We start from the raw sequence: 18,152 nt of genomic DNA, 5'->3' as shown, positions 1-18,152 counted from the left end.
CTCTCTCCTCTGCTCTCATCCTTCTAGATCTATCGGCTGCCTTCAATACTGTGAACCATCAGATCCTCCTCTCCACCCTCTCCGAGTTGGGCATCTCCGGCGCGGCCCACGCTTGGATTGCGTCCTACCTGACAGGTCGCTCCTACCAGGTGGCGTGGCGAGAATCTGTCTCCTCACCACGCGCTCTCACCACTGGTGTCCCCCAGGGCTCTGTTCTTGGCCCTCTCCTATTCTCGCTATACTCCAAGTCACTTGGCTCTGTCATAACCTCACATGGTCTCTCTTATCATTGCTATGCAGACGACACACAATTAATCTTCTCCTTTCCCCCTTCTGATGACCAGGTGGCGAATCGCATCTCTGCATGTCTGGCAGACATATCAGTGTGGATGACGGATCACCACCTCAAGCTGAACCTCGGCAAGACGGAGCTGCTCTTCCTCCCGGGGAAGGACTGCCCGTTCCATGATCTCGCCATCACGGTTGACAACTCCATTGTGTCCTCCTCCCAGAGCGCCAAGAACCTTGGCGTGATCCTGGACAACACCCTGTCGTTCTCAACCAACATCAAGGCGGTGGCCCGTTCCTGTAGGTTCATGCTCTACAACATCCGCAGAGTACGACCCTGCCTCACACAGGAAGCGGCGCAGGTCCTAATCCAGGCACTTGTCATCTCCCGTCTGGATTACTGCAACTCGCTGTTGGCTGGGCTCCCTGCCTGTGCCATTAAACCCCTTCAACTCATCCAGAACGCCGCAGCCCGTCTGGTGTTCAACCTTCCCAAGTTCTCTCACGTCACCCCGCTCCTCCGTTCTCTCCACTGGCTTCCAGTTGAAGCTCGCATCCGCTACAAGACCATGGTGCTTGCCTACGGAGCTGTGAGGGGAACGGCACCTCAGTACCTCCAGGCTCTGATCAGGCCCTACACCCAAACAAGGGCACTGCGTTCATCCACCTCTGGCCTGCTCGCCTCCCTACCACTGAGGAAGTACAGCTCCCGCTCAGCCCAGTCAAAACTGTTCGCTGCCCTGGCCCCCCCAATGGTGGAACAAACTCCCTCACGACACCAGGACAGCGGAGTCAATCACCACCTTCCGGAGACACCTGAAACCCCACCTCTTTAAGGAATACCTAGGATAGGATAAGTAATCCCTCTCACCCCCCCCCCCCTTAAGTTTTAGATGCACTATTGTAAAGTGACTGTTCCACTGGATGTCATAAGGTGAATGCACCAATTTGTAAGTCGCTCTGGATAAGAGCGTCTGCTAAATGACTTAAATGTAAATGTAAAACTGTCAATTTCATCTGTTCTCTTTGGTCACAATGTCATAGTTTTTTTTATGAACACAGTTACCATTAAAAAATCAATATGTTTATCTCTTCCCAACTATTTTACAATCTATATGGCAGAGCTGGCATTTTTTTGGTCCTTAAATGAAACCGGTATATATTTTTATTTATCACAATTTTCTTTTACCAATTTTGGTCTTTAAATTGTGACTAGGGGGCAGTATTTTCATTTTTGGAAAAATAACGTTCCTGTAGTAAATGGGATATTTTATCAGGACAAGATGCTAGAATATGCATATAATTGACAGCAGGATAGAAAACACTAAAGTTTCCAAAACTGTAAAAATATTGTCTGTGAGTATAACAGAACTGATGTTGCAGGCGAAAGCCTGAGAAAAATCCAAACAGGAAGGGACTTTTATTTAGAAGGCTCTGCATTCCTATGCATCCCTATTGAGTAGTGAATGGGCTATCAACCAGATTACTTTTTCTATGGCTTCCCTAATGAACGTCAACATTGCATCAGTGGTCAGCTGAAGTCTCTCAGAGTGTTTGGTGCGTAAAGGACAAATGCGGCCATTATTTCTCTCTCTCCTACTAAGATGCCACCAGTCCCAGTTGATATATTATCGAATAGATATTTGAAAAACACCTTGAGGATTGATTATAAACAACGTTTGCCATGTTTCTGTCGATATTATGGAGCTAATTTGGAATATTTTTCGCCATTTTCCTGACTGCAATTTCCGGGCGATTTCTCAGCCAAACGTGAAGAGAAAAAAAAGGAGCTATTTCGCCTACAAAAATAATATAAAGTATAAAAAATGTTTAAAAAAATATATAATATAAAGAACATTGGCTATCTAACTGGGAGTCTCGTGAGTGAAAACATCCGAAGCTCATCAAAGGTAAACGATTGAATTTGATTGCCTTTCTGATTTCCGTGACCAAGTTACCTGCTGCTAGCTGGACAAAATGCTATGCTATCGATAAACTTACACAAATGCTTGTCTTGCTTTGGCTGTAAAGCATATTCTGAAAATCTGAGATGACAGGGTGATTAACAAAGGGCTAAGCTGTGTCTCAATAGATTTCATTTGTGATTTTCATGAATAGGAATATTTATGTCCGTTGCGTTATGCTAATTAGTGTCAGATGATGACAACGGTCCCGTTCACGAGATGGGGTGTCACTAGAGGTTAATGCAGGGCCGACAGACAAGTTCCTTACTTTTCCCCACTTCCACTTGATAAAGGTTCCAATTAATAACGTTTTTTTTTTATTATTAGAATATTTGATTTTAACCACAATATGATATTTTAGATGATTTTGTTTTCAAATAATTGAAAGTGAGAGGTTATAATCTGAATAAAGGGAAAAAGGCCATTCTTGAACACGGGGTGAGACATTCTTAATCATTTGTAAATAAAGCCAGTTTTGTTATTTAGAATTATTTATTTGTTTTTAGAGTGAGAGAAACCAAAAGCCCACCGTGCCTATTTTTGGGAAAATCGTCAGTCCACATGTCAAGTGTAATTCCCTCATTTACCCATGTTCTCGCTTAACTCCAGGCACACAGCGACAGTTTTTGTTGTTGCCTGATGCAGGACTCTAGTGCCAGAGGAGACTCTCAGACTGAAAACACTTCCATTCATTTAAGAAAAGACAGTCAATTTGTGCCACAGTTTAGACTATCGATAGATCAGCGTTCTAACTCCGCCCTGTGATAGTGTGGCGCAATGACAGAATGCCACCATCTAGCACTAATGGTCGCAGCATAAGCTTGTAACTTTTAAAGGAAGAACCACTGTACAGCAGTGAGTGAACACCATACACCCGATTCCCTACATAGTGCATTATATAGTGAATAGGATGCCATTTTGACGAAATCACATTCTCCATATTCTCACCCGTGCCAGGTCGAGGTCTGCCTGCTTGCGGTGCCTCCAGAACAGCACGGAGGATCCAGAGTGGGGCCTGGTGACTGGCTCTCCATAGACCAACACTCTGACCAGAACCCCAGCCACCAGCACACCATTCAGCAGCCACACCAACAGAGTGGGTAGCACCCAGTCCATCCAGCCCCACGAGTCAGCTAGGAGGAAAACACAGAGAGAGGATGACTTTTGGAGACACCCACACAGAATGACTTTTGGAGATACAACAACACATAACGAGTTTGAGACGCGCACGCAAACACACACACAGACAAAGAAGAGATGGACTTACAAGAAAATACAAATGGGAGTATTAGATGAACTCACTAGGAGTAAGATACACACCTCCGCCACCCTCCCCATTTTCTTCCCTCCCTCCATACCTGCGTTGTCTAGGCCCAGCATGATCCTGCCTGTCCCAGGATGCACTGCTTGGTTGTTAGCGGTGGTGCTGGAGCCCATCCCTCCACACAGCATGGCAGCCAGGGGATTGAGGGAGAGGAAGAGGAAGGTGAATGTGCACAGCGCCATGCGGGAGCGGTCCAGCATGCCAGCACTGCCCGGAGTGGACGCGGACGTGTCCATCAGATTGACCGCCGGCTGGACGGGAGAGGACAGAACACAAGGAGTCAGGGTTAGAAATAGAACTAAAGCAAGAGGCAGAGATGGAACTGGAACTAGAATTGTAATCAGGGAATTAGAACTAAGAACTATAATTTATTATCGTAAGTTTTACCTTCCATGATAATTGGAGACACCAATGGTTAGCCATTGAACAAAACAATGGTTTAGCTTCTCTGTTTAAGTTTGTCTCCAGCCTTGTTGCTACAGGATGCATGTTGTTAGTTATGGGTTGGGTTGCAATGGGTCTGAAACTTTCCGGGAAATTTCCGGAAATTTTCCATGGGAAGTTAAGCTCTGGAATTTGGGGAATTTTGCTTAAATTCTTCAAAAATGTTAGCTTATAACAGTGAACCTTTTTTGTGGTACAGACAAGGCAATTCTAGGTCTGTGGCATATTTTGGTTAAACTATCTCCAATTCAATGGAATTCCAACCCTCTGCATGGACAGTGCATTCATCCATCACATGTGCAGTGCACTCTTCCATCAGATGTACAGCCAATTCTCAAGATATTGCACTCTAATGAGATGCTATTGAGCCCACACTTATACACTGTCTGAGCCAAGGACTACATGCTTTCTGGTAAGTTTTGATTACAATACTGGGTGGGGTGAATATATTTTATATGACAAACATGATTATTTGTTAACTAGTAAATAGTAGCCTACAGCAAAGTGTGTTTAAATCATTTATAACTTGTTAACAATTTATGCTAGTTAGTTTCTGCTACCATGTTGGTTTTAATTGCTTGAGGCTGCTAACTGAGGAGTGTTAATTCACCTGTTTCCATACATGTTTCATTTTAAAACATTTATCTTACAAAGGAGTTGTTTAATCTAACTGCTTAACCATTGATCTTTACATGGAATTGTATTTGTTTTCATCTTTACAGGAAAATGCCACGGGCACTATCTGATGTGTGGAGACATTTCCCTGCAGCTAATGTAGAAGGAAAGGCAGCGTACATTTGCAAATACTGTGTCAAATCATACGTGCAGAATGCAACAACGATGCAGAATCATCTGGCCAAGTGCATAAAGTTCCCTCAGCGCTCACAACAAGCAACCTCTGACAAAAGTCCCTCTACTTCTATTCGAGGTGAAAATTATGAGTCAGACATCTTATCGATAGCAACAGCTCATGGTCCTCCTGGAATCAGAAGTTTTTTTAACTCAATGGAGGAACGTAGTAAAAAAAATGCTAATTAATGTCTTGCTCAAGCGGTGTATGCAACTGGTTCACCTCTGATGCTCACAGGCAATGTGTATACACCCCTCCAACCAGACATGCTTTATCTATTCATTTGCTGGATGCAGAGTTCACCAGAGTTCAAGTGAAGGTCAAGTTCAACCCTAGTTACGGGTAACATCCAGTATCCTGACTGGCTCCACTCAATGCTTTTCAGTGAGGTTTCACGTCTCAGGTTGTGAAACCCACCTTGCTGTCTTCCCCCATGGGGCTGTCGGGTTCTGAGTCGCTGCCACAGTGGGAGTAGGAGGTGGGAGAGCCCACGTCGGATGGCGGCGGGGTGGGTAGCTCGCTCTTTACGTCCGTCTGTGGGCCATCCACCTCCATGGCAACCAGGTCCTTCAGAGACTCTGGAGAGGAGTGAGAGAGGAAGGAGGAGAGAGAAGGAGAAAACAGAGGAGGGAGGTAGAGAAAGAATGGATCAACCTCACAATAGTTCAGGCCAACCTCATCACTGTTATGACAACTATATCTGTATCCATAAAATGTCTCAGAGTGCTGATCTAGAATCAGTTTAGCCTTTAAATCATAATGAATACAATTATATGGACAGGGGGAACCTGATCCTAGATCAGCCATCCTACTCTGGGACGCTTTATGAATACGGGCCCAGCTCTTGATCCGAGCACAACCAGCACTAGCTATCAGACAATGACTGCATTTCACAAAGCACTTCTTTAAGCAATTAAAAGCTTTAGCCATGAAGAATCCTTCTTCTTCATAAAGAATAACAATAGGATCATGATAAAGGGAGGATGGAAGAGAGGAAAGGGCAGGCATAGAAGGAGAAGAAGAGCCAGGGCAGGGAGGAGAAGAACCACTCACTGTTCTTCTGGGCAGACATCTTCAGGGCCATGTTCTCTTTTTTCAGTTTCTGGTTGGACTGCTGCAGGTAGCGGATGTAGTCTATTGCCTTCTTCAGAATTGCCGACTTGTTGAGCTGCTTAGCAGATGAAAAAGATAAATACAACAACTTGTTGAGCTGCTTAGCAGAAGAAAAAGGTAAATACAACAACTTGTTGAGCTGCTTAGCAGATGAAAAAGATAAATACAACAACTTGTTGAGCTGCTTAGCAGAAGAAAAAGGTAAATACAACAACTTGTTGAGCTGCTTAGCAGATGAAAAAGGTAAATACAACAACTTGTTGAGATGCTTAGCAGAAGAAAAAGGTGAATACATCTTGTTGAGCAGCTTAGCAGATGAAAAAGGTAAATACAACAACTTGTTGAGATGCTTAGCAGAAGAAAAAGGTGAATACATCTTGTTGAGCAGCTTAGCAGATGAAAAAGGTAAATACAACAACTTGTTGAGATGCTTAGCAGAAGAAAAAGGTGAATACATCTTGTTGAGCAGCTTAGCAGAAGAAAAAGGTAAATACAACAATTTGTTGAGCTGCTTAGCAGATGAAAAAGGTAAATACAACAACTTGTTGAGCTGCTTAGCAGAAGAAAAAGGTGAATAGCAGATGAAAAAGGTGAATAATACATCTTGTTGAGCAGCTTAGCAGATTGTTGGCAGAAGAAAAAGGTGAATACATCTTGTTGAGCAGCTTAGCAGATGAAAAAGGTAAATACAACAACTTGTTGAGATGCTTAGCAGAAGAAAAAGGTGAATACATCTTGTTGAGCAGCTTAGCAGATGAAAAAGGTAAATACAACAACTTGTTGAGATGCTTAGCAGAAGAAAAAGGTGAATACATCTTGTTGAGCAGCTTAGCAGATGAAAAAGGTAAATACAAAGAAAAAGGTGAATACAACTTGTTGAGATGCAGATGAAAAAGGTAAATACAACAACTTGTTGAGATGCTTAGCAGAAGAAAAAATACATCTTGGTGAATACATCTTGTTGAGCATCTTGCTTAGCAGATGAAAAAGGTAAATACAACAACTTGTTGAGATGCTTAGCAGAAGAAAAAGGTGAATACATCTTGTTGAGCAGCTATGAAAAAGGTAAATACAACAACTAGCAGATGAAAAAGGTAAATACAACAACTTGTTGAGATGCTTAGCAGAAGAAAAAGGTGAATACATCTTGTTGAGCAGCTTAGCAGATGAAAAAGGTAAATACAACAACTTGTTGAGATGCTTAGCAGAAGAAAAAGGTGAATACATCTTGTTGAGCAGCTTAGCAGATGAAAAAGGTAAATACAACAACTTGTTGAGATGCTTAGCAGAAGAAAAAGGTGAATACATCTTGTTGAGCAGCTTAGCAGAAGAAAAAGGTAAATACAACAACTTGTTGAGCTGCTTAGCAGATGAAAAAGGTAAATACAACAACTTGTTGAGCTGCTTAGCAGAAGAAAAAGGTGAATACATCTTGTTGAGCAGCTTAGCAGATGAAAAAGGTAAATACAACAACTTGTTGAGATGCTTAGCAGAAGAAAAAGGTGAATACATCTTGTTGAGCAGCTTAGCAGAAGAAAAAGTTGAATATAAATGTAATGCAAGATTTTAAGAGCCTCTGATAAACAGTATGCATTTGAATGCAACCAATGAGCTTCCCTCGATATAATACAAACACAGCATTAACGTCTTGACATTGGAATCCACAAACAAAACAGTGGCCGTGTCCCAATACCCATACTAGCGTACTAAACAGTATGCAAAAAATATATATAATGTATAGTATTTTGAAAAAAATATGCGATTGCGTTGACTCGTTAATGCTATTCATTCGTTTTGGTACAGCGTGTCAATTTATCTAATTATCAGCTGTTGTCAAACACTCGAGTCGGAAAAGACGAGTGACTTAAACTAGATCAGCCTAAATGAGTATGCAGAATGTAGTACGCTAGTATGGGTATTTGGACACAGCCAGTTACTTTTCTCTGTCAGATGATTCAGTTCTTGAAAGCTCTACTGTATCTCAATGGGAATCTCCTGCTTAAAATGTATGTTGCAAATAATATTTTGCAAATATGTTTTTTTTTAAATATACGTATATATTTCCAATATTAATACCTTGGCCTCAGTCCCGGCCACCAGGTCTTTAAGCTCAAGGATCTTGTCGTTGATGGATGAGCGGTAGCGCTTCTCGATGGCGTTGTGGGCGGTGCGCTTCTCGCCCTTGGGGGGCAGGCCCATAGGTTTACTGCTGATTGTGATACGGTTGATGGGCAGCTTGTCAGAGTCCATCATCACTGGCACTGTGGTCAGGAAGGTGCCACCACTCATCAGAGCCTAGAGGGAGAGAGAGAGAGGGAGGGAGGGAGTATGGAAGAAGAAAGAGGGAGGAGAGAGAGAGGGAGGGAGAAAGAAAGAGGGAGGAGGGAAAGAGGGAGGGAGGGAGGGATGGAGAAAGAAAGAGGGAGGAGAGAAAGAGAGGGAGGGAGGGATGGAGAAAGAAAGAGGGAGAGAAAGAGAGGGAGGGAGAAAGAAAGAAGAGGGAGAGACATTGTTTCTAAGAAGACAATCACTAAAGTAGCATCTAGATCAGGGTGTCAAACTCATTCGGGCTTCAACGACGTCCAGAGGGCCGCAATGAAAATGTGGTAGATACCATTGCCGTCAAAATGTGCAAGAAATTGTTCTCTATCCATCGTTTTTGGAATTTTGCATTGGTGAGCTGGACAGAGGAAACTGTATGAATGTAGGTCCAAGACCATTTCTACACAGTTTCCATTCAGTTTTAGTCATCATCAAGTATATTAAGTCTGTTTCCCCCTCAAACAGGCAGTATGTTTGACACGATGTCCTATACACCACAATACTTTCTATTCTTCCACTACCATAAAAATACTTTTAGACCATTTTTCTTTGGGAAAATTACCATTTCTAAATGCTGTTACTACTTTATGACATTATTATTTCTACCATCTTGTTCCTAACTGGAGTGAGTGGGTGGTCTGGGCTGTGGTGGTGGTTCCTACCTGGAGTGAGTGGGTGGTCTGGGCTGTGGTGGTGGTTCCTAACTGGAGTGAGTGGGTGGTCTGGGCTGTGGTGGTGGTTCCTACCTGGAGTGAGTGGATGGTCTGGTATGTGGTGGTTGTACCTAACTGGAGTGAGTGGGTGGTCTGGGCTGTGGTGGTGGTTCCCTACCTGGAGTGAGTGGGTGGTTTGGGCTGTGGTGGTGGTTCCTACCTGGAGTGAGTGGGTGGTTTGGGCTGTGGTGGTGGTTCCTACCTGGAGTGAGTGGGTGGTCTGGGCTGTGGTGGTGGTTCCTACCTGGAGTGAGTGGGTGGTCTGGGCTGTGGTGGTGGTTCCTAACTGGAGTGAGTGGGTGGTCTGGGCTGTGGTGGTGGTTCCTACCTGGAGTGAGTGGATGGTCTGGTCTGTGGTGGTTGTACCTAACTGGAGTGAGTGGGTGCTCTAGGATGTGGTTCCTACCTGCAGTGAGTGGGTGCTCTAGGATGTGATTCCTACCTACATTTACATTTACATTTAAGTCATTTAGTAGACGCTCTTATCCAGAGCGACTTACAAATGGTGCATTCACCTTATGACATCCAGTGGAACAGCCACTTTACAATAGTGCATCTGGTTACTTCCTATCCTGGGTATTCCTTAAAGAGGGGGGTTTCTGGGTCTCCGGAAGGTGTGGTGGTGGTTCCACCATTGGGGGCCAGAGCTGTTTTGACTGGGCTGAGCGGGAACTGTGTGGTAGGTCTGGGCCAGAGGTGGATGGTGCCCTTATTTGGTGTAGGGCCTGATCAGAGCCTGGAGGTACTGAGGTGCCGTTCCCCTCACTGCTCCGTAGGCAAGCACCATGGTCTTGTAGCGGATGGCTTCAACTGGAAGCCAGTGGAGAGAGCGGAGGAGTGGGGTGACGTGAGAGAACTTGGGAAGGTTGTACACTAGACGGGCTGCGGCGTTCTGGATGAGTTGTAGGGTTTAATGGCACAGGCAGGGTGCCAACAGCGAGTTGCAGTAATCCAGACGGGAGATGACAAGTGCCTGGATTAGGTCCTGGCCGCTTCCTGTGTGAGGCAGGGTGGTGTTGTAGAGCATGAACCTAAGGAACTGATGTTAGTTGAGAACGACAGGGTGGGGATGCCAAGGTTCTTAGGCTCTGGGAGGAGGACACAATGGAGTTGTCAACCGTTCGAGATCATGGAACGGGCAGTCCTTCCCCGGGAGGAAGAGCAGCTGTCTTGCCGGTTCAGCTTGGGTGGTGATCCGTCATCCACACTGGTCTGCCAGACATGCAGAGATGCGATTCGCCACCTGGTCACCTGGAGTGAGTGGGTGGTCTGGGCTGTGGTGGTGGTTCCTACCTGGAGTGAGTGGGTGGTTTGGGCTGTGGTGGTGGTTCCTACCTGGAGTGAGTGGGTGGTTTGGGCTGTGGTGGTGGTTCCTACCTGGAGTGAGTGGGTGGTCTGGGCTGTGGTGGTGGTTCCTAACTGGAGTGAGTGGGTGGTCTGGGCTGTGGTGGTGGTTCCTAACTGGAGTAAGTGGGTGGTCTGGGCTGTGGTGGTGGTTCCTAACTGGAGTGAGTGGGTGGTCTGGGCTGTGGTGGTGGTTCCTACCTGGAGTGAGTGGGTGGTTTGGGCTGTGGTGGTGGTTCCTACCTGGAGTGAGTGGGTGGTTTGGGCTGTGGTGGTGGTTCCTACCTGGAGTGAGTGGGTGGTCTGGGCTGTGGTGGTGGTTCCTAACTGGAGTGAGTGGGTGGTCTGGGCTGTGGTGGTGGTTCCTAACTGGAGTGAGTGGGTGGTCTGGGCTGTGGTGGTGGTTCCTACCTGGAGTGAGTGGGTGGTCTGGGCTGTGGTGGTGGTTCCTAACTGGAGTGAGTGGGTGGTCTGGGCTGTGGTGGTGGTTCCTAACTGGAGTGAGTGGGTGGTCTGGGCTGTGGTGGTGGTTCCTAACTGGAGTGAGTGGGTGGTCTGGGCTGTGGTGGTGGTTCCTAACTGGAGTGAGTGGGTGGTCTGGGCTGTGGTGGTGGTTCCTAACTGGAGTGAGTGGGTGGTCTGGGCTGTGGTGGTGGTTCCTAACTGGAGTGAGTGGGTGGTCTGGGCTGTGGTGGTGGTTCCTAACTGGAGTGAGTGGGTGGTCTGGGCTGTGGTGGTGGTTCCTAACTGGAGTGAGTGGGTGGTCTGGGCTGTGGTGGTGGTTCCTAACTGGAGTGAGTGGGTGGTCTGGGCTGTGGTGGTGGTTCCTAACTGGAGTGAGTGGGTGGTCTGGGCTGTGGTGGTGGTTCCTAACTGGAGTGAGTGGGTGGTCTGGGCTGTGGTGGTGGTTCCTAACTGGAGTGAGTGGGTGGTCTGGGCTGTGGTGGTGGTTCCTACCTGCAGTGAGTGAGTGGTCTGGGATGTGGTTCGTACCTGCAGTGAGTGGGTGGTCTGGGATGTGGTTCCTACCTGCAGTGAGTGAGTGGTCTGGGATGTGGTTCCTACCTGCAGTGAGTGGGTGGTCTGGGATGTGGTTCCTACCTGCAGTGAGTGGGTGGTCTGGGATGTGGTGGTGGCCAGGGAGGTGATGCATGGAGAGGCCACAGTAGTGACCATACAGGGGTCACGGTTCAGGGTGGTCAGCAGCAGAGACTCAGCCTTGATAAACTGGGGCTGGAGCAATACCTGAGAGGAGGAGGAGCGAGGGAGAGGGAGAGAGAGATGGAGGGTTAGACTATAAGCCTGAGGGAGCAGTTCTGTTCCATTGAAATAAATTAGAAATGAAACAAATACCAGGACAATAATAGGTTTGAATGCAAAGAACAAATCTTTTTTTTTTTTGGTGTGTTGATACTCTTAGGGTTAATGAGTCTCAAACATAACACACACACGCACTCACTCCAGGTGAACAAACTAACTTGTTGAATGTGATGTGATGCGATGGTCTGAGCTGGGGGGCTTGCTGAGGTGGTCAGGATGGGGGCCGTGGTGGTCAGAGCCTGGATGGTCATTGGCTGAACACCGGAAGGGGACGACGGCAGGCTGACCATGGGCTGGGCGGGGCCTCCTTGATGATTGACAGCTAGAAAGATAATCAGGGTCATGTTCATTAGGCACCAAATGGAAGAAAACTGCCTGAAACAAGGAGGGAGTACTTAAAAATTTGTTTCTGGGTTCAAAACGTCCTGCTGGTATGGACTCAATTGTGTTTGAAATAGTTCAAGCTGTAAAACCAGCTGTAAAACCAGCTGTAAAACTAAAACACCGTATAAACTGTCGTCACCATAAGTCTTTGGCGAGGCCAAAGTTCACATAGATTTTTTGCGTGGCTTAGTAGTGTATGACCTTTCCCCCTGGTGAGTGATATCATTATGGGATACTGGCTGAAGCGGGGAGTGGACACTACGGTACGTTTGGTAGCTATAAAGACACTTATAACAGTATGGATTATCATTGTAGGAATTACCTTTGACCTCTAGAAAACATACGATATGATGACTGTAGCAGGCAGTGTGTAACATAACAGTACAGGTGGCTGTAAAGACATTGGTCTACACAGAGTCAGTAGGTTTGTAATGCTGGGGCATGGCTGCATGGGGCAGATATCTTACTGTAGTTTCAAATCTCATTTTATTTGTCACATACACATGGTTAGCAGATGTTAATGCGAGTGTAGCGAGACACTTAAAGGGACAGTGTTGCACAGGTATGCAAGGTGTGTATATCTGAATATGGCTCAGAGAGTGTAGACAAAAAACCCTCTCAGCCTCAGGGACGGCCCTTCACTCTGACCAACGGGTATTAGATTGGGATTTTGACTGACAGTCAGCGGAGGTTGTTGAGTAACCCACTGACTCTCCTTTGGAAACATGCTGAACTACTACTGTTACTGCACCATAGAACACAACTCTACCTCCTCATAACATAACACCAAGTGGACTTTCTTCAGGGAGTGAGTGTTTGTGCTTTGTATACCAGTTTTCATTGTCAGTCCCTACCTTTCGCCTTGAGAGAGAGACAGAGAGAGAGTGGGTGAGACAGTAGGAGTGTGAGCATGTGTAAACTGTTCCTCCAGTCATGCTCTGCTCTCATCCAGACACAACAGCATGGCCCTGCTCTGCATCATAAATAAGACGTCTTAACGACCATGTGGCTCTACTACTAGCAACACATGGTGGGGTCCCTCCGTCCCTCCCATTGCCTGGCAGGACAGGGCTGAGCAGGGAGGGCCATGGGGAAACCCCTACAACCATTAAAATAGCTATGTTTCATCTCCACGTGGAAGGGGTTAGGATTAGGGGGAGTGACTCAGTTGTACGTTTCCTTGCATTCGTTTTTCTCCCTTGGCCTTATTTTGTGACTCTCATCCATTTACTACCAGCATTTCAACTATTAATACAGAGGAATGGAGACAATCTGTTCCTCACCTTTGTAGCCATTTTGGGTGCTGTAGTTAATCCGTATCTGCTGGGTGTGGGCCTGAGACTGCTGGAGGGCAGGAGAGGTGAACAGGGCTTGGGGGGCGGCGCTGAACACGGGGCTCTGGCCGGGTACAGTATGGGGGGAGGAGGCTGGGGGAGGAAGCTGGACTGGAACAGGGGCTGGGGGGAGAGGACCGGCAGGGGCAGGTCAACCTTGGGCTGCCTGAGACCCTGAGCAGCCTGGGCTGATGGAGAGCCCTGCTGGGGAGCTGGCTGCGGCCTAGGCAGTGGTACAGGGGTGGAGGTGGTGACTTGGGCCAGGGGCGACTGCTGGAAGGTGGGGGGTGGAAGGCCTTGTCTGGGGGGGAGGAACTGCGGATGATGGGGGGCCCCAGGAGAGCATCAAGGTGGGGGCTGCTGCTCAGGATTGAGGAGGTGTTGGATGGAGGGGAGGTGGTGGAGTGGGGCAGGCTGAGGGCAGGGAGGTCCTGGGTAGGGGTGACCCCTGTGAACTGAGGGGGGTCAAAGAGACCCGCCATGTCCTGGTTGAACTCCACCATGTCCTGTGTGTTGATGAGCTGCAGCATGTCTGAGGAGAGATGGGGATATAGTCAGAGTACTCCATAGATTGAGAGAAGCAGAGACAGAGAGAGACAGGGGATGCCTTGTTAACCATGACATTGCCACAGAAATCAGGAGAAGATGGTCAAATAAGGCAAAACTAAAACAAAGTAATATATGTTGAAGACTGTGATTAGTTGAATCATGTGTTAAAGCTAGACTGGAACAAACAGCTGTACACACACACACACAGCAGAGCCTTTTGTTCACTCCATACTGCACTCATTTTGAACATCTTAAAAACCTCTTGAGTGTAGGGGGAGTGGCAGTATTTTGATTTTGGATGAAAAACATACCCACATTTAACTGCCTATTTCTCAGGCACAGATTCTAGAATATGCATATAATTGTAAGATTAAGATAGAAAACACTCCTAAAGTTTCAAAAACTGTCAAAATATTGTCTGTGAGTATCACAGAACTGATATTACAGGCGAAAACCTGGGGAAAAACCAACCAGGAGGTGGCTTCTATTTTTAAAATTCCATGTTCCATAACATGCCTTCGCTCCATTTAAAGGGATATCAACCAGATTCCTTTTCCTATTGCTTCCCCATGGTGTGAACATTTTTTAGACATAGTTTCAAGCTTTTATTTTGAAAAATGAGCGAGAAAGATCACATCAGCTGGGTGTCCCCAGAATTTTGCTTGCGCAAAAGTTTGGAGCAGCCATTGTGTCTCTCTCTCCTATTGACAAAGCTAAAGTACCGGTTGATATATTATCGATTATATATTGAAAAAACAACCTGAGGATTGATTATAAAAAATAAGTTTGACGTGTTTCTGTGGACATTACGGATACTATTTGGAATTTGTCTGCGATGTCGTGACCGCTCGCGCCTGTGGATTTCTGAACATAACACGCCAAACAAATGGAGATATTTTGAATATAAAAATAATCTTTATGGAACAAAAGGAACATTTATTTTGTAACTGCGAGTCTTATGAGTGCAAACAGCCGAAGATCAAAGGTAAGCGATTTAATTTATTGCTTTTCTGACTTTCGTGACCAATCTACTTGGCGGCTAGCTGTTTGTAACATTTTGCCGACAGAGAGATGTTCTTACATAAACGCTTGGATATATATATATATATATATATATATATAGCTTTCGCCGAAAAGCTTTATTGAAATCTGACACGCCAGGTGGATTAACAACAAGCTACGATGTGTTTTGCTATATTGCACTTATGATTTCATGAACATTTCATATTTTTAGTCATTTAATTTGAATTTGGCGCACTGCAATCCAGCTGATGTTGGCGTAAATGATCTCGCTAACGGGATGGGTGCATCAGCGTGCCTCCCAATGACCAAACCACGTTTCTGAGCCTCTGAATGGAGCAGAGATAAAACCCTGTAACCCAATCGGAGCATTTCATGATTGTCAACTAAAGGCTTAAATTAAGACTTGAACCACTGGGTGACTGACTGACAGAGCATTTCTCCCATCTCTCTCGCCACACCACATGGTAATGTGTCACTTAATCTCTGCCCTAACTCCACTAGAAAAACCAAGAACTGGGCTCAAAGTGTCCCAGAGTAGGTGCTGATCTAAGATCCGCTTTGATCATAATGAATCAGATTATCATGAACACAAAAGATCTGATCCTAGAACACCACTCATACTCGGATACTTTGGGGATATGGGCCCTGATCTGAGAAGTAGAGCAGGACAGTAAATGGGGCCAGCTCAGTTTAGTCCTGGTCAGTAATGCGGTTATTATGGGCCCCTGCAGCAGAGCAGACTGGCTCTATGCCACTCTAATGGGCTCCAAAAGGGCCACAGCGAGATGGGCAACACAATACACTATGATCACAGTCACACCATCCCAGACCTGCAGCTACTTCACTACTATTCACAGCATTATGATGCACACGGTCTGTCAAAAGGACAACAACCCTGAGTAGGTGAGGATGGGGACGCAAGAAGAATTGAGTGTTGATGAAAAGGGTGATGTTTACTATGCTATGATGCACCCTCCAGGTAAACATGGCATGGTAGCACTTTACATTAGAACATGGAACTGAGTAATAGTAGCAAGTTAATTACTCACACTGAAACGTTATTCTCTAATAATACAACAGGCCTTGTTTTAGGGTAATACACTGTATAGCATACTTGTTTTATCAGCTAGAGATGCTCATAAATATTGTCTATAGCTTCTGGATTTCCAACAGAAATAAGTGGTAGGTTAGGCTATCCCAAATGAAATTCATACAGCACAGTGAGGAGGCTGTTCCCTGGCAAGGAGAAATACCATTGTGTTTAATCTTAGACCAAATCATCAAGCTAATAGTCATATGTTATAAGGACTAGGTCCAGTAATAACGGAACACACTTCATGCTTCTGCCTTTGCTCTCTGTCTGCACTGGCACACCAGTCTGACTAGCCTGGATTTGTAAACCAATGTTTTGTATGAGGTGATCACTGCCGACCAATCAGAAAGTGCCTCAGACACTTGCAATGCAGACCAGCCCCCAAGATAGAAAGAGAGGAAGCACTTGTGGTTTCAATGAGAAGAGGTTACTATGGGACAATTTAGTGCTGGGTTACTCTCGGTCAATTTTTAGGGTAGTGCATGGAATCAATGAAGGGTGAGATGCTGCAGCAGAGCAGTTGTTGGCAAACAACCAACCACTGATTATACTGACAAATAACATTAGTTAATATCACCAACGAATCGAATAGCCACCATTCAATTGAATGCACTGATGCATTAACTTAACTAGGTTCGATATAACTTAACTAATTTAAATATAAACGATTAACATTATTAATAAGACTGCAATATATGATTCATTCATACATAAATATGAATTATATATGGATGGGTAAAAAGCAACCATCAGATCATGATTCATGTTATAGACTTATTTCACGCCTCTTGAAATGAACCCGACTGGGAACGCTCGACATTAACCTCGTCGTGATGTCAGCAGGACAAGTTGGAGGGGGCGGGGCACATTAACTAGCGTCTGTTCCGTTCATCACACACAAGCTAACAGTGAACTATCAGCTCGTGTAGTATACACATTGTTTTAAGTTATCAATAACATGCAAAATAGCATATATAAAATGTCTAGAGTTAAATCAGAACCAAAACGCAAAAACGAGAGCAGCAACAACAGAAAAACAAGCACTGAACTCAGACAGTAGCTAGCTAGCTAGCTCCATACGGTTAGCTAGGATTCTCCTCGACCCTGAGAGAAGGAAGCCTTCTCCTACTACCACATTACGTTACTGTTTGAGTCTAATATAAAGCTCGTTAATTTGATTTAAGGTCATAACTAATGTAAGTTAACTAACTTGCTAACTAAACTGTACATCATTCTAAATTACTCACTGGGTGCCTATAGGTACTTAATGATACCTCACTCAGTAACGCTGTGTACAAGCTGTTTCATGTATGTGTTGCTGCTATTGCTGTCACTTGTTTAGCTAGCTAACATTCGCAACAACAACAGCTAACGCGTTACTAAGTTAAAGTTGTCCGTTTTGCTAGCTAGTTTACTAGTAAGCTTAACGTTCTTACCATCTATGTCATTGAGCAGAGCCGTGTCAATATCGCTGGGGTCATTTAGGGATATGGTTGGATCCAGATTATCCAGTGACTGATCGTCAAAAGACAAGTTCATTTTTGCTGTCTCGTTATGGTTAGCTAACTCACTGTGGCTAAAAACTTACGATTTCCACTTAAATCGATGTTTGTGTATCTAGCTACATTTGCAATTATTCCAGTGAGATAAACTCTGTTATTGATCTGTCAAATAGTGCCTTCTGTCTTCATATTGATGCCCAAGAGGCACACTTCTCACGCTAAACAGTGCTCATTGAGGATCCACATGCTTAGCCAGCTAGTTACAGAGCGCTTAATGAGTGACACTTGTTCTAGCCAACCCTCGACCACTTGTGAATTCTGACTCCCCCTTCATGGTCTCATATCTTTTTTTGACTGGCAACTCCAGGACGATATACAGTGTCCATGGTATTTACATTTGTGCATGGCTATTGCAAATAATAAAAAGCTGTGTTTCTACTACTACTACTATAATTTAGGATGAACACTGTGGGGAAATACATATCAAACGTTAATAAGCTTCTTCAAGTGCCAAATTTATCAATTGAAAGTGGAAATGTCATGTTTTTAATATTTGTTTTGTTTTGTGGTCTTTACTTATATAAT

General features: G+C 45.1%; 1 protein-coding gene across 1 annotated transcript in view; it reads right to left on the bottom strand.

Moving 5' to 3' along the window:
* The window catches only part of srebf1 (sterol regulatory element binding transcription factor 1), a 37,518-nt gene extending 19,678 nt beyond the window's left edge, over positions 1-17,840 (bottom strand). Inside the window, 11 exon segments of the mRNA XM_046306062.1 lie at positions 3,201-3,385; positions 3,611-3,827; positions 5,288-5,448; positions 5,924-6,038; positions 8,060-8,278; positions 11,464-11,607; positions 11,841-12,004; positions 13,350-13,524; positions 13,527-13,690; positions 13,693-13,932; positions 17,502-17,840. Of these exon segments, the coding sequence (XP_046162018.1) occupies positions 3,201-3,385; positions 3,611-3,827; positions 5,288-5,448; positions 5,924-6,038; positions 8,060-8,278; positions 11,464-11,607; positions 11,841-12,004; positions 13,350-13,524; positions 13,527-13,690; positions 13,693-13,932; positions 17,502-17,604 (1,887 nt within the window). The 5' untranslated portion in view covers positions 17,605-17,840.
* Positions 17,841-18,152: the final 312 nt, after the last annotated feature.

The sequence above is a fragment of the Oncorhynchus gorbuscha genome, linkage group LG16 (genome assembly GCF_021184085.1).
Source record: "Oncorhynchus gorbuscha isolate QuinsamMale2020 ecotype Even-year linkage group LG16, OgorEven_v1.0, whole genome shotgun sequence".
In the NCBI taxonomy this organism is placed as follows: Eukaryota; Metazoa; Chordata; class Actinopteri; order Salmoniformes; family Salmonidae; genus Oncorhynchus; species Oncorhynchus gorbuscha.
The sequence above is the reverse complement of the archived record's forward strand: the minus strand, read 5'-3'. Positions and strand labels throughout refer to the sequence as shown.